This window comes from Vicia villosa, linkage group LG3 (assembly GCF_029867415.1).
Source record: "Vicia villosa cultivar HV-30 ecotype Madison, WI linkage group LG3, Vvil1.0, whole genome shotgun sequence".
NCBI lineage: Eukaryota > Viridiplantae > Streptophyta > Magnoliopsida > Fabales > Fabaceae > Vicia > Vicia villosa.
This window is the reverse complement of record NC_081182.1, coordinates 15,904,013-15,919,218: the sequence shown is the minus strand read 5'-3', so window position 1 is coordinate 15,919,218 and position 15,206 is coordinate 15,904,013. Positions and strand designations below refer to the sequence as shown.

Genomic DNA, 15,206 nt, shown 5'->3' with positions numbered 1-15,206 from the left:
TATTTTTATGATGTTTAATAAGTTTTTAGAAATATTTTATATTTTATTATAATATTGTAGTTATATATTTTTTAATTAATTTCATTTATTAATATAAACGGTTATATTTATTATTTTTTTAATTATAATCTTTAACAAATTTTCTCGATATATTAAATGCAATATTATTGATGATACAATATTTTTTAAACTGGGTACTCACCACTCATGTTCCTATTTTATATGATATTAAATGAAAAATTAAAACTCATTAATTTTATATATTATTTTTGTTATGAAAAAAATTTGTGTTTAATATTTGGTCAATCGGTTGCAATACCTAAATAAAAGAACATTATTTAAATTATTGAAAACAGAACAAATTAAAAAAATTAGTGTAGGCATAATAGAATTTTTTTTTTCTTAAAACCACAAACACAATAAATGATTATATCATTACTGCAATTAATAATTTTAATGCAACTTATTCTTCTGAGCTAACAAATATATATATATATATATATAATTATATAGAGGAGGGATCAAATTACACCCGAAGAGTTACACTACGAGTTACACTCGTTCAATAGCTACATCTCGAATTAATATTTTTTAAATTCAACCGTTGGATTGAAACATAATATCATATAGATCATACCTATAAAGTTTGAGCTTAATCTATAATGATTTACTATATCATCAAGATATCCAAATATTAACGTTAAAATGAGCTTTCATATAACGTTAATTTTGATGTAATTCAATGACATAGTAAATCATTATAGATTAAGCTCAAACTTTATAGGTATGATCTATATGATATTATGTTTCAATCCAACGGTTGAATTTAAAAAATATTAATTCGAGATGTAGTTATTGAACGAGTGTAACTCTTCGGGTGTAATTTGATCCCTCCTCAATATATATATATATATATATATATATATATATATATATATATATATATATATATATATATATATATATATATATATATATATATAAATAAAAATTTATTCTTCTGAACTAACATAAAAATATAAATATATAAACAAAAATAAATATATTAAATAAATGTATGGAGTGTATAAAGAGAAAAGAGAATTTTAAAGTGTATATATATTCCCAAGGTAGGAGACGATGCGCTGGCACGCTATCATTGACCAGTTTGAAAAGTAAAAACGCACGCATTTGCTTGAGAGGGCTCTCGGATCTGGTGTTTCTCATTCCATGACAATACCATGCGCCATCATCATCCATCCATTGAATCGTTTTCGCCCCACATCTAAGTACCAGGGGAAATTACATACACCCTCCGGTCACATTTATAAGCAAAAAAAAATGGTTTTCACGATTATTAAGAAATTCAATTAAGTGTAGTTAACTTTTTAGATTTTGGAGAAAACATTGATTAAATTTACTATAATATCCTCTTTATTAAATTTAATGAAGTATTGGAAAATGAAATATAGGGGTATCTTAGGAATTACAGCATTAAATGATTTAGTAATAATTAATTTTTGCTTATAATAGTGACCAAGAATTAGATCATTTTTTTTTGCTTATAATAGTGACCGGAGGGTGTACCATTTATTCTTCTGATCTAGAATAGGAAAAAAACATATACAATTTATATAAATTAAATTAAATATTTTAAATCAATGTATAGATTTAAAAAAGGGGAAATTAAAATAAATTTTAAAAATTATATATAAATATATATAATATATAAAAATAAACAAAATTAAATATTCGTAGTCACTGAATAGAGTTAAAAAAAAAGGAGAATTAAAAGAAAATATCAAAATTTCCATACCAGATTATTCTTCTAATTCTAATTCTAGTATAGAAAAACTAAATTGAAACAACATGCTGTTAATTATCAATCCTCTTGCCCGCAAAAGGTATAATATATACCTTTGAAATTCATAACCATCATTTAATGTCAAAAATTAAATATAAAAACCTTTTAATGGTATGAATTATATGCGTGAGAATTCATAGAGTCTTATTTATTGCTAATTTTTATCAACCTTTCACTAAATCTTATTTATTGCTAATTAGTATTATTTAATTAGTAGGAGAGGTTACGAATATTATTTGAAGAGGTGGAGTTATAAAAATTTATTAGTATTTATTTAAAGTATTTAATTTATTAGAAGAATATATTTGGGAGGAGGTTATAACTATGTGAAAATACATAAAAAAGTATTTATATAGAATTAGTTAATTGATTAAATTATTTATTATTATTATTATTACTACTGGTAATTATTATTATTATTATTATTATTATTATTATTATTATATTTATTTATTTATTTAATTGAAGAAGTGTAGGTGAATTATGATTATGATAATATATAAAGAAATAGTAAAATTTCAAAATTTTATTTTTATAAGTGTATATTTTATAATTATTGAAGGATCAGTAATAAAGTAATGATTATTTATTAATATTTTACTATTTGATGTTATTGTTAGAAAGATGATTTAATAAAAAAATATTGTTAGAAAGATCAATATTGTTAAAAAAAATAGTGGTTAAAGCAATGGCTTTAATAATATTGTTAGAAAAAATTGGTTTATAAAAATTGAAAATTCTAAAATCATGCCACATAGGTTAGAGTTGTGTTAAGAGTTGTTAAAATCATGCCACATAAGTATTAGGGTTAGAGTTCTCTTCAAGGTTGCCATCATGACAACCTTGGATTTATATTAAGTAGATTAATTGTAATAAACTGAAGAACAACCACTTTGGTCTAACAATTACTTTTATTCAACTAACTACTCTTTTATCATATATAAACTTCATAATATAATCCGTAAAAAAATTCATACTACAATTTTATTTTTGTGTATTCAATGCATCCCTCTCAATATAGCTGCCGGTTTTATATGAGTCTTTTGCAAAATCAACAACAACAACCTTCGAATAACATTTCTGAAAAATATCCATCATGTTATGTATCCACCACCACCAACAAATTAAAATATGTGGTATATGCCTCCAATGGTCTCTAGTGGCAGTGTGGAGTCCTTCAACAATGTGTCACAATTCTCCACTCAAAATGGTTTGGAAAATATTAAGCTTGATGAAGGGCAAAATTTTATTAAGAAAAAATCTCGCACACCATTTTCAAAGGAAGAAGACACACTTCTAATTCAACCATGGCTCAACATGTCAAAGGATCCAATTGTAGGAGTTGACCAAAAAGCCAGTGGTTTTTGGTTAAGGGTTAGAGAAACCTACAACACCTACCATGACCAACTCTTAAAGAGGGAAAATGGTCAACTAAAAGCTCGATGGCACCGATTCAATGGTCGTGTTCAAAAGTTTTTAGGCTGCTACACATCTATTTTTAATAAAAGAAAAAGTGGAGCTTGTGAAGGTGATATTTTGGCTGAGGCACATAAGATTTATGTACAAGATGAACATTTTTTTTTTCAATGAGCATGCTTGGCGGTTATTGAAAGATGAACCAAAATGGAAGGGAGGTTCAATTGAAAACTCTTCAAAAAGAACAAAGGTTAATAATTGTGGGGAGTATTCATCATCCTCTAACCTATGGACGCCCATCGATTGTTCAGACTATGATCAAGCATCACCTATAACCCGTCCAATGGAACAACAGGAAGCAAAAAAGAATAGCAAAGGAAAATCAAATGCAACATCTTTTAATGTTGATTTAAGTGCCATGGAAAATGTTGTAACTGAAAGAAATGCTATCATGATAAGGATGGCTAAGGCAAGGGAAAGTGATGCTATTGCAAGGGTGAAAGAAGCTAGTGCTAGGGAGTTAAAGGCAAAAGCAATGAAAGCAAAAGCAAAATCAAGGGAGGATGAGAATGAGACCAGATGGTATGAAATCCTTTTCAAGGATACATCTACTATGAATGAGACACAACTTCAAGATCATGAATTTTATTGTAATCATATTAAGGTGAAGTTATGAATGAATAATCAAAAATTGTAATTTTATTTAATTGAATTAAACTAGTTGTTAAAAACTAGTCGTTATTAACTAGCTGTTATAAAAACTAGTCGTTATAAACTTTGTAGCTTATATATAAATAACTTAAAAGATCATTTTCTATCCTCTCATTCTCTCATTTTCTTTCATCTTTGATTCTCTCATTTTCTTTCATCTTTTATATCCGTCCCATAATGAGTGACCCATTTGGAATAAAATTATATCCTAAAATAAATAACCCATTTCAATTTCCAATACACTTTTTTCAATTCTACCCTCTAATTAATAAAAATTTCATCATTCCCAATAAATGATAAGGGTACTATAATAAGAACATTATTCTCTCTCTTACATTTATACATTTTTCTTAATATGTGTGAAATGGTGGGCTCGCTCACTCATTGTGGGACATAGGGAATATATCATCCACATAATGAATCCAAACACCGACTTAGATACAATATGGAACCAAATGATAGAGGAATTTTTTAAGGACAACCCTACTGAAGAAGTAATTCAATTGATACAAAAAATGCAACAATCTAAAAACAGCACAAGAAGCGGTGAAAAAAGAAAGCTAAGAATTGAATTCGTGAGGAAGGGAACAATTTATTATACAACGAGTATTTCTCTACAAATCCTATATACATAAAGGATCAATTTCGACGATGCTTTAGAATGCGAAGGCATGTGTTTCTGCGGATTGTAGAAGTTTTGGGAAATCGTGATGAGTACTTTCAGACAAGGGTTGACGCAACTCATAAAGTAGGTCTTTCACCATTGCAGAAGTGCACAACTGCTTTTCGTCTGTTGGCATATGAGGTACCTGCAGATAGCGTGGATGAGTATGTTTGAATTGGAGAAAGCATTGCAATGGAATGTCTAGAAAGGTTTGTAACAGGAGTCTATACAATTTTTGGGCCCTAATATACGAGAATGCCTAACAATAAAGACATTGAACCTCTCCAAAGAATAGGAGAAGCATGTCGCTTTCCAAGTCTATTGGGTTCTATTGATTGTATGCATTAGCAATGGAAAACTGTCTAGTTGCGTGGAAAGGTCAATTTTGTCGCGGAGATCATGGAAACCAACGATCATGCTTGAGGTAGTTGCGTCATATGACTTGTGGATTTGACATGCTTTTTTTTGGTACTCCATGTTCAAACAACAACATCAATGTTATAAAAACGTCCAATGTGTTTTTTAACATTTAGGAGGGGAAGCACCCATAGTACAATACACGGTGAATAAAACTCCATATAATATGTGGTACTGTCTTGTCTATTATTAAAAGGATGCCTTGATAAACAAAGGATAAACTGTTTCTTTGTGATCAAGAAACACACAAGGGTAGAAAAGATGATAAACACGAAGAACAACAAGGATTGGTTATAACTACTATTCTTTCCTTTCTCTTTAAACAAGATTACAAGCTACAAGAATAACAAATAACCCTTTCATCTTAAATTAGGATTTTACGTATGCAATGATGAGAGACTAGTATGCTATTTATAATATAACCTAACATACTAAACTAACAGGCTTTTTCACAAATACCCATTACAAGCCAACTTAGGGTACAAGTTAACTTAAACAATTAGACATAACAAACAGGCCCAATTCAAAATACTAACAACCCTAACATTCCAACACCCACATACTAGAACACACTTCGACTACAATATGTAGGTCTTTGACACAATCTTTGTCGAACCAGAACCTACCCTTCGACACACTAGAGTTTGATCCAATTCTCACATTTTCGATGGTATTTATCCTGGGTAGGCTACATTTGTTAAAATAATCCCAATGTCAAAAGGAGAAAAGAGAAAATTATTTGTCAACCGGCAAAAAATCAGTTAAAAATGATGTTTAACGAGCTTTTGGAGTGCTTCAATATCGATTTGTAATTGTACGTGGTCCGTCACGGTCTTGGCACATGAATACAATGAAACATATCATGTATGCATGCATCATTATGCATAACATGATTGTTGAAGACGAACGTGACACATATGATGGTATTTTGATTATGATCATGTCGATATTGGTATTTCATCCGCTGAAGTATCTAACGGTTCTCATCCACACTTTTTATGAGCATACATGCAACGAAGATCACATATTCATCAAAAACAAAATCATCGTCAACTTCAAGCGGACTTGGTGGAACATATTTGGAAATGGTTTGGGCATGAGAACAATGAAAATTAATTTATGTATTTTCCATTATTATGTATTTTATTTCTTGTCATTATGTATTTTATTTCTCATCATTATGTATTTTATTATTATCTATTTTATTTCTCGTCATTTATGTATTTTTAAATTTAATATATATATATATATATATATATATTGAATTAATTAATTTAATAGACTTAAAATATTGTGTAAATAAAATAATATAAATTGATGGGGTCAAATATATGTTGCTTATTTATAATTACCATTGAAGAAAAATAATTGAAATTGTTTAAAAATAATGTGACAATTTGAACTCTAAAAAGTATGTGAACCATATTTTCTGTGAGTGCCTCTCCAAAAACTAAGGGTGTGAGAATCCTTCCCTCAAGTTCCAAATATATTGCCTACACATAAACAATCAAACCAATGAGATTCAATTAACCAAAAAGACAAATAATGTTTTGGTTTTGGTCTTTGAATCCATTGCAGCTTAGTAGACTTGCTGTATCAATATATCAACATCTTTGCCAATCTGCATTCTGCATGTGTAAACTACCAAAACCATGCTGCAATGCTATTAATTATAACTTCAAAAATTAACATCTTCACCATCAATCCGTTGTAGTCTAGTTGGTCAGGATACTCGGCTCTCACCCGAGAGACCCGGGTTCAAGTCCCGGCAACGGAAATTTTTAAAATTCTCTATATGCAACTCTGCTTGTTTAATGTTTTATATAAATGGTACCGAAATTAATACATCCTCTTCTTTCCTTTCTTCCCAAAAAATTTGATTATTATTTTATTTTATTTTTATTTTTAAAAAAAATTGTAAGTGACCTTTTTCAAAAACAATATAATTGTTTATTTTCTTTCAGAGGGTTTTGGTGTTTGTGGAGAAGAATTGTTTTATTATCTATTGATATCTTTTTAGAAGTGATGTCTTTCATAAATTTAGCAATTATTCTTATAACATACAGTTACACTTTGTAAATCAATGGAGGTTTTTGGTGCTTGTGGAGAAGAAGATAGTGATAGATGAAGAGAAATGTGTATGAGAGAGAGGAGGAGGATAGAGAGCATCTAAATTGCATTAATAAACTAATATAACTATTAGCCAAAATATTACATTAAATGAGGATATTCATATAAAACAAATTACAACCCAAAATAAGTCATAAAATTGCTTAGAGGTGTTTGCGATGCGATTTGAGCGATTTTGACGTGAAAAATATCCGAACCGCAAGAGAAAAAGTGTACGGTTCGGTTGACTTTTAGAAATAAAATCGAATCAAATCAAATAAAGCTAATGCAGTTTGGGTTGGTTCGATTTAAAAAAAAATTATTGAGCCATACATACACATATAGATGACAACATAACTTTGTATTTAGTCATTTATACTTTATCGAATAATAACAAAAATCGTCATATTTAGACAACAACTTTTCATTTAATATACATAAATAAAATTAGATAAAAGTGAAATAAAAACATAAAATAGTAGCATAAAACAATATCAAAACATTATAATGAAATAGAAAAAAAAAAAGAAGTGAAAGATTAGAGAAGATGAAAAAGAAAGAACAAAAGATAGGAGAGATTAGAGAATAAAAGGAGCATTAAAAACGTAGTTGGAAGAGAGAGAACAATAGAATAAAAATTATAAAATGAAAAAGAAAGAACTTAAGAGATGAGAGACTAGAGAAGAAGAGGTGATATGTACATGGAAAAGAAGATGAGAAGAAGGCGTGATATCGCTAGGCGAGATTTGAGAAGACTTAAACTGAAACCTTGAGTGTGCGAAATGGAAAATCATTTGTAATCGTAAGGTTAAAGTATAACAGGTTTGAGTTTGGGTTGGATGTGGGTTAAGTGAATGTTGGTTGTAACGTAATGCGGTTTGGTTCAGTTTGTAAATTACAAACCGCAAACCAAACCGAACCGCGCGGTTTTGTTAAAAATGACCCAAACACATCTGAACCATAAGCGATTTTTTACGGTTTCAGTTTGGTTCGGTTCAATTTTATGGTTTTATATTGGACCGATTTAGTTTTGAACATCCCTAAAATTGCCTAAAAACCCAAAATTTTGGGTGGTAACCAGTTACCACTGAAGCATAACCAAAAATAAAAACAAAACACCTCAGGTGTAACAGGTTACCACTTTTACGGTAACCGGTTACATTAGCTCCAGAACAGCTTATCAAGTATCAAAAATGTTTTTTCGACCCTGTAACCGATTACCACCCCGCAGTAATAGGGTACAACACTTGAATTATTGAAAATTCATCCATTTATGAGCATTTGCTCTAGTACTTTAGGATATCAAATGTTTTGGAAGTTTTTGAACACCTCCACAAAATATTTCCAAACTCTTGTCATATTTTTGTTCAAGAAATCTATGATGATAAAGATGTCTTATCTCTGACCTCGACAACTTTTTGGTTGGTTCTTCTTCAACATTTTTCTCTTTTTCAACAAGCTCTCGAATTTCCATCTCCACACATGTGAAGTCGGGATATGTTTCACTCGCATTTATTGTTTCTTTGAGAGGTTGTTCTCTGATAGCTTCATGGCATCTTGTAGTAATAACATTTACAATGTTATGCTTTATTGGATTTATAATTGTGGTGCTTACTTGAGATGGTTGCGAGAGCTATTGAGCCAACTTATCAATTTGAATCTCCATATATTTAATTGATGCATAGGTGGGGAAAATTATTTGAGCAAACATCTTTTCATAGGAAGAGTTAAATTATGAATATGAACATAAAGGGCAATGACACAAAGAACCTTAAGGGAGATCTAATGACACAACTTGAATGACGAAGTTCTAGAACTAGCACTCCAAACAAAAATCTATTGAAAACATTCTTGGTATTGATTATGGAACTCCAAGTGGGAAAGTCTACAACGATAGCGTGAAAGAGAATTTAGGCACCAGAAGAATACCTTTTGCTTGGAACATACTAGTTTTTCTAAAAGATAAGTGTTGGCATCCCTGGCCGCTATGATTCCAATGCCATCCATGATTTTTTGGGGAGCAATTTTTTTCCAATTAACTAAAAAAATGAAACATGATACAAGTTTTAAGTTCAATAATAAAATCATTGGTCTTTAGGGATATATCAACAATGTTTTGGGTGACGACTCTATCAATGTCTTTAAGAAGCCACATGTATCTGCTTTTATCTATGTAATTACCATTAACATGATACGACCAAATAAAAATACCCTCAATGTTCTCGTTGAAGGTAAAATCCACATTGCTAACTTCAAAAGTAACATCTAGGGAAAACGGGGTAGTCCAATAGTTGAACACATGAAAGCAGGTCAAGGGAAAACTGGGTGGTCCATTGGTGATCCAAAAGAAATTTTAGCAAACATTTTTTATATTAAGAGTTATATTGTGTATTTGAACATCGAAACAATGTCAACAAGAGGATCAAGAGAGGTCCACTGGTTGAACCAGAAGGATGGATATTTGAAACTAGCCCACTAAACAAAACCATTTTGAGACCATTCTTGGAATTGATTATGGAACTCCAAAGTGTGAGAGAATTCAAGCAGTAGAAACATATATATTTTCTTGGAGTAGGTCCCATACTAGTTTTTCGAAAAGCGAAGTGTTGGTATCCCTGGTCATTCTAACTCCCAAGCCACCCATGATTTATTTTTTTAGGAGGGGAGGGGGCAAATCTTGTGCTAGCTAACTAAATTAATGATAAATTGGCAGTATTGTTGTGCTCTTTCCAAAAGAAATTATTATTCACTGAGTCAAGCATCACAAATACTTTGGATGAGCCACATGTTTTGCATTTAGTAATAAAGGATGTGTGTAAGAACATAAGAGGCACACACCAATCTTTGGGGGTTTTCAATTTTTTTTTCTAATAGACCAAGAGATTTGCATATTTTCAATGATGAAATTGAAGTAATTATTCTTGACTATACGTCTGAGTATATGAAATACAAGATATTTGTCCAGAGTTATATTGACGGGAATGCTTGATAGAGCATTGAGTTGCTAAAATTAGGCTCAAGAAATGATATAGTAGAAGAGTGCACAAGACTTGGCATGATTAATCTTAAGACATGAATAAAAAGAGAAAAGGTTAGGAAATAAACAAATTTGGTATTTCTTAGTATTAGCAACCAAAAGGACCTCATATGTGAATACAATATGGCATTTCTTTCATAAGGATCAATAAAAATATTAAGAGTTTGAGACGATTGAGAAGGACGCTAATAATGATTCTGTAAATAATATTGCGACTGATGAGCCTAACAAAATTTGATGACTAAAATCATACAAAATAATAAAAGTCTAATAACAAAAAAAAATCTCTATTCTTTTAAAGTTATATTTAATAAATATTTTTCAACTTTACTTGCTTAGGCGGCAACCAAAGATGTGTTTTATTCCATATATATATTTATTGGGCAAACAAGAAAGAGTAGCACCTTATATATCATATTTCATTCATATTAACAACACAACATCTGAGTTCAGTTTCAGTCTTTAACCTAACGATGTCGTCAACCGAGTCCGATGATGCCATACGACGTCGTAACAATGCCGTCAAAGATTATCGCAGAAAGCTTCTCAATCACAAGGAACTCGATTCCAGAATTCGATCAGGTGAACACCAAAACCCTAATTATTTCTCTTTAATTATTATTACTATTATTCACATTCTCTTATTTCATTGATTTTTCGAATATTTTTTTACTGTGCGAATTGCTATTTCTTTGTTGTTTTTCATTGAATTTATGTTGTCTTGTGTTCAGTTAGAGAGAAATTGCGGAATGCGAAGAAGGATTTCAATAAAACAGAGGATGATTTGAAGTCTTTTCAGAGTGTTGGTCAAATTGTTGGCGAGGTTCTTAGGCCTCTTGATGATCAACGCAGTAAGATTCATTTATCGTGCATTTTACCTATAATGAATCTACATTACATGTATGTTTTTTTGTATGATTGAGTAAGTTTAGCATGTTTTATGAATTGGGTGTTTGGTGATTCGGTTAAATTTAGGTTATGATTGTTTGAATTAGTGGAAATGGGATTGGGGTGGATAGTGTTCCGTGCTGGAACCAGAGTTGTTCGGTGAAAGGTGCAGGAAAATCTTGGTACGGCTGAACAAGTTTTTGGTGTGGCAGAGAGGGGGCTGACCTGCAAGGTTAGCACTCCAACGCTCATGTTAGTGAGAGAGAATGAAAAGTGATGTGAGAGTGATAATGAATTTGGATACCTAAGAGTGATGCCTCAGGGTGCGGAGTTGTCTGCCTTAGGCAAGCAAGAATGAGGGAACACCTGTTCGCATTCGCTTCCTTTGCTTTGCCTCTGGGTTTTTTCGTCTTGAGCCTTGTGAGCGGCGTAGAACAGGTAGGTTTTGATTTTTTACTACTTGTGGCTTATTAGAAGATGGGAAATCAGTTTCAACTCACCTTCATGCCATGTGTTGTAAATTACTACTTGAATTCCATTTTCAAACTTCACACATTTATGATTGTAGCACACGAACGAGTGCAAAGTGATTTGCATTCTAAGCTGTGTTGTCAACTATCGACTATAGCATAGTAGAATCTACCAATTTGCTATTGTTTCGCATTGGCTATAGCGGGTCTATAGGATTGTAGTGTAGCGGAATGTGAACAAACCACTATTCTTCGCAACTCACTATTGACAACACTTATTCTAAGGGCTAGCTTGGTTTGAGAATGTTTTGCCATTTTCATACAAATTTTGGAAAACATTATGATACTCTTGTATTTAGAATTGAGGATGGAAATGATATTTAGTTTTTTACCTTCACAATATTCACCTGCTCAAACATGTATAACTTTTATTTATGCATTGTTGTTTTCCTTTTGTAAACTCTATTTTGATTGTCCTTCTCTTACTCACAAATTAGTAGATTGGTTAAATATGATCATCTAAGCCGTGCATATTATTTGAATATTTTTAGTGATTGTTAAAGCGAGCAGTGGACCAAGGTATGTTGTGGGCTGTCGTAGTAAGGTGGACAAGGAGAAGCTGGCTTCAGGAACTCGAGTTGTGCTGGATATGACTACTCTAACCATTATGCGAATTCTTCCCCGTGAAGTATATACCCCGTCCATCATCTAATCTTGGACTTTTTTTGTGCTCATGATAGCTGCTTTTACAGTCATGTCATGTTTGTGTTTTAATCACAATTTGACAGGTTGACCCAGTTGTGTATAATATGCTACATGAAGACCCTGGAAATGTTAGCTACTCTGCAGTTGGAGGGCTTTCAGATCAGATTCGAGAACTAAGGGAATCAATTGAATTGCCTCTAATGAATCCCGAGCTTTTTCTTAGGGTTGGAATCAAACCACCGAAGGTAATGGATATATTGAAAACATTTGTATGACTTATGACTAGCTATTTATTGAAGGAAAAGTAACTAAATTTACTTCTCACAGGGTGTTCTTCTCTATGGACCTCCTGGAACTGGGAAGACATTATTGGCGAGAGCAATTGCCAGCAATATTGAAGCTAACTTCTTGAAGGTTTTTTGTTCTTCTTTGTGCTCTGCAGCAAGTGTTTGATATGTCATTTTAATCAAAGTTATACTTCATTTCAGGTTGTATCCAGTGCTATAATTGATAAGTATATTGGTGAAAGTTCAAGACTGATTAGGGAAATGTTTGGATATGCTCGTGATCATCAGGTAGGAAGAACTTTTATTCCGTCAAACTGGTTTTCATTCTAAATACCTACTCAGAATTGATTTTTACTGTTTCTATCGTTTTGTTTAGCCTTGCATCATATTCATGGATGAGATTGATGCCATTGGTGGACGGCGTTTCAGTGAGGGAACAAGTGCTGATCGGGAAATTCAAAGAACCCTCATGGAGCTTCTTAACCAGCTAGATGGATTTGATCAGCTTGGAAAGGTGATTTCCCATCCTGTTGATTATTCTTAACGTTTTGGAGATCTACACTAACTAGAAAGTTGATTACATTTATTGGCTTTTTCTTTGTTGCTTCCATAATCTCTACATAAAATAGCAGCTTAACTTTGATGTTGTATCTAGGTTAAAATTATTATGGCTACAAATAGGCCTGATGTTCTTGACCCTGCCCTTCTTCGCCCTGGTCGACTTGATCGGAAAATTGAGATTCCATTACCAAATGAGCAGTCCAGGATGGAAGTCCTAAAAATCCATGCTGCTGGAATTGCAAAGCATGGTGAAATTGACTATGAAGCAGTTGTTAAGCTTGCTGAGGTACAGTAAAAAAAAAGCTTGCTGCAGAAGATTAAGGATACTTATGCTTGTTGAAATGTATTTCACATTCTTTTCCTTATGGTTTTGTGTATTTCTATTGACTTCAGGGGTTCAATGGTGCCGATCTTCGTAATGTTTGCACTGAAGCTGGGATGGCTGCCATTCGTGCCGAACGTGATTATGTAATTCATGAAGATTTCATGAAGGTAAAGTGCTTCCATTTCATGACACTTAGTAGATCCTTTAGGTTATATAATTTTTGGAGTAGGATGCCTATCTGAAATTCTTGTCATCCTTACATCTTTCTGAACTTCCAGGCCGTCCGCAAATTGACTGAAGCAAAGAAACTGGAAGCAAGTGCCCATTACAATGCGGATTTTGGGAAAGAATAAATCACATTTTTTGTGGTACATCTATTTATCTATCACCATCCAAAGAACTTTTGGAGCAAGTAGTACTCCATTTTCATTGTTTGGTCTCTTCTAGCCACCAATTGACATATTTTTGCTTTGTAAGCTGGATAGTTTTTGTTGGATTTGCAGTTCAACTATAGGTTAAAGTTACATACTTACAGTATTCAAGGTTGGCCTACCACATTCGTAGGTCTTAAGCAATATATTAAGGGAAGTCATTTTTGGATGTGAAGTACCAAAATGAAATTTTTATTTAATTTTTTTTTCTTGGAAGTTTGAGTGCAATTTATTTGTCTTAGTTGTTTTGATGTGAAAGTTTATCCTTCAACATAAAGAACTTGTATTCAAATTTGTTGGAGTTTAGTTATTTGATGTTTTTTTTTTCTTCAGTATTTGGTATATGGTGCTCGACCACTACACCAACACATAAGTTGAAATATTTCTTTAGCAGTGCAATTAATAGTCAATGAACTTTTATTTGGAATCTTGTTTTAATTATAAAAAAAGATGTTTATTTTGAGTTCTAAAGCAAGGGTTTTAGAACGTGATGCGCCTCACAGAATTACATCTTTCAAAATATTCACATGACATCGTATCTTTCTTTGGATATTTGAAAGCAAGAGAAGTCTATTGTATATATGGATTAGCTATCAAGAGTGTTTAACAAACATGATTTTGAGTTGCTATTTTGAATTGTAAACAAGCAAACGTGAATTTGATTAAATTGAATTTTATAAAATTGATTTTGTTAAATTTGAGTTTGAAGAGAATGGTTTTATGATTACACCAAAAAGAAGAGAATGGAAGTTAGGTAATATAGATAATTCAGTTATTTTGCAAGAACTAATATATTACATAAGTTATCTTATTGATTTAAATCAAGATTGAGGTAAAAGAGCTTATGTGAAATTTTACTTATTCAAAATGACTTCAAAACAATTAATGTAAAGTATCTCATGGTGAACGTCTTGTCTCCCTACAACACTATCTTGGGAATGCCCCGCCCTCAACTTGCTAGGGGCGGTCTAGTGAACGCCTTGTCTCCCTATAACACTATCCTACAACACTATCCTGGGAATGCCCCGCCCTCAACTTGCTAGGGGCGGTCTAGTGAACGCCTTGTCTCCCTATAACACTATCCTGGGAATGCCCTCAACTTGCTAGGGGCGGGCGGTCCTCTCAATCCTTCATTGCCCTCAACTTGCTAGGGGCGGTCCTCTCCATCCTTCATTTTGAGCCTTAAATACTTGTTCCCCGATGTACAAGTTGGTTCAGTTTGGGGGACAAGTTGGTATAATTTTTTTTTTTGTTGGGACTATTTCCATTCTATTTATATTTTCTTTTATTATGAATCTATGAATTCTATTTTATAAATAGGAAAATGATATTTGTTCATATC

The 15,206-nt window shown here is 31.9% G+C and overlaps 2 protein-coding genes and 1 non-coding gene across 3 annotated transcripts; all 3 read left to right on the top strand.

Annotated features, from left to right (window-relative positions):
• The first annotated feature begins 2,992 nt into the window (after nt 1-2,992).
• On the top strand, nt 2,993-3,935 carry LOC131657626 (glutathione S-transferase T3-like). Its single transcript, XM_058927001.1, has 2 exons — nt 2,993-3,371; nt 3,457-3,935. Exons 1-2 carry the CDS (start codon nt 2,993-2,995, stop codon nt 3,933-3,935), a joined length of 858 nt encoding a protein of 285 aa, XP_058782984.1.
• A 2,820-nt stretch (nt 3,936-6,755) lies between these two features.
• Nucleotides 6,756-6,828, top strand: TRNAE-CUC (transfer RNA glutamic acid (anticodon CUC)). The gene has a single exon. It is a non-coding gene; the product is annotated as a tRNA-Glu (tRNA).
• Nucleotides 6,829-10,593: 3,765 nt separating this feature from the next.
• LOC131660418 (26S proteasome regulatory subunit 10B homolog A-like) lies at nt 10,594-14,080 on the top strand. The gene is made up of 10 exons (XM_058929661.1): nt 10,594-10,779; nt 10,929-11,048; nt 12,107-12,243; nt 12,344-12,505; nt 12,588-12,674; nt 12,749-12,835; nt 12,924-13,061; nt 13,203-13,394; nt 13,502-13,600; nt 13,712-14,080. Exons 1-10 carry the CDS (start codon nt 10,671-10,673, stop codon nt 13,784-13,786), a joined length of 1,206 nt encoding a protein of 401 aa, XP_058785644.1. The 5' UTR covers nt 10,594-10,670; the 3' UTR covers nt 13,787-14,080.
• Nucleotides 14,081-15,206: the final 1,126 nt, after the last annotated feature.

What these genes read in the sequence shown, in the direction of transcription:
- LOC131657626 (XM_058927001.1), top strand. Translation starts at nt 2,993, where the DNA reads ATGGTCTCTAGTGGCAGTGTGGAGTCCTTCAACAATGTGTCACAATTC. An exon ending in AAAAAGTGGAGCTTGTGAAG is followed by an intron (nt 3,372 to 3,456) that starts GTGATATTTTGG and finishes GGTTATTGAAAG; the next exon opens with ATGAACCAAAATGGAAGGGA.
- LOC131660418 (XM_058929661.1), top strand. Translation starts at nt 10,671, where the DNA reads ATGTCGTCAACCGAGTCCGATGATGCCATACGACGTCGTAACAATGCC. An exon ending in GCCTCTTGATGATCAACGCA is followed by an intron (nt 11,049 to 12,106) that starts GTAAGATTCATT and finishes GAATATTTTTAG; the next exon opens with TGATTGTTAAAGCGAGCAGT. An exon ending in GATTTGATCAGCTTGGAAAG is followed by an intron (nt 13,062 to 13,202) that starts GTGATTTCCCAT and finishes TGTTGTATCTAG; the next exon opens with GTTAAAATTATTATGGCTAC.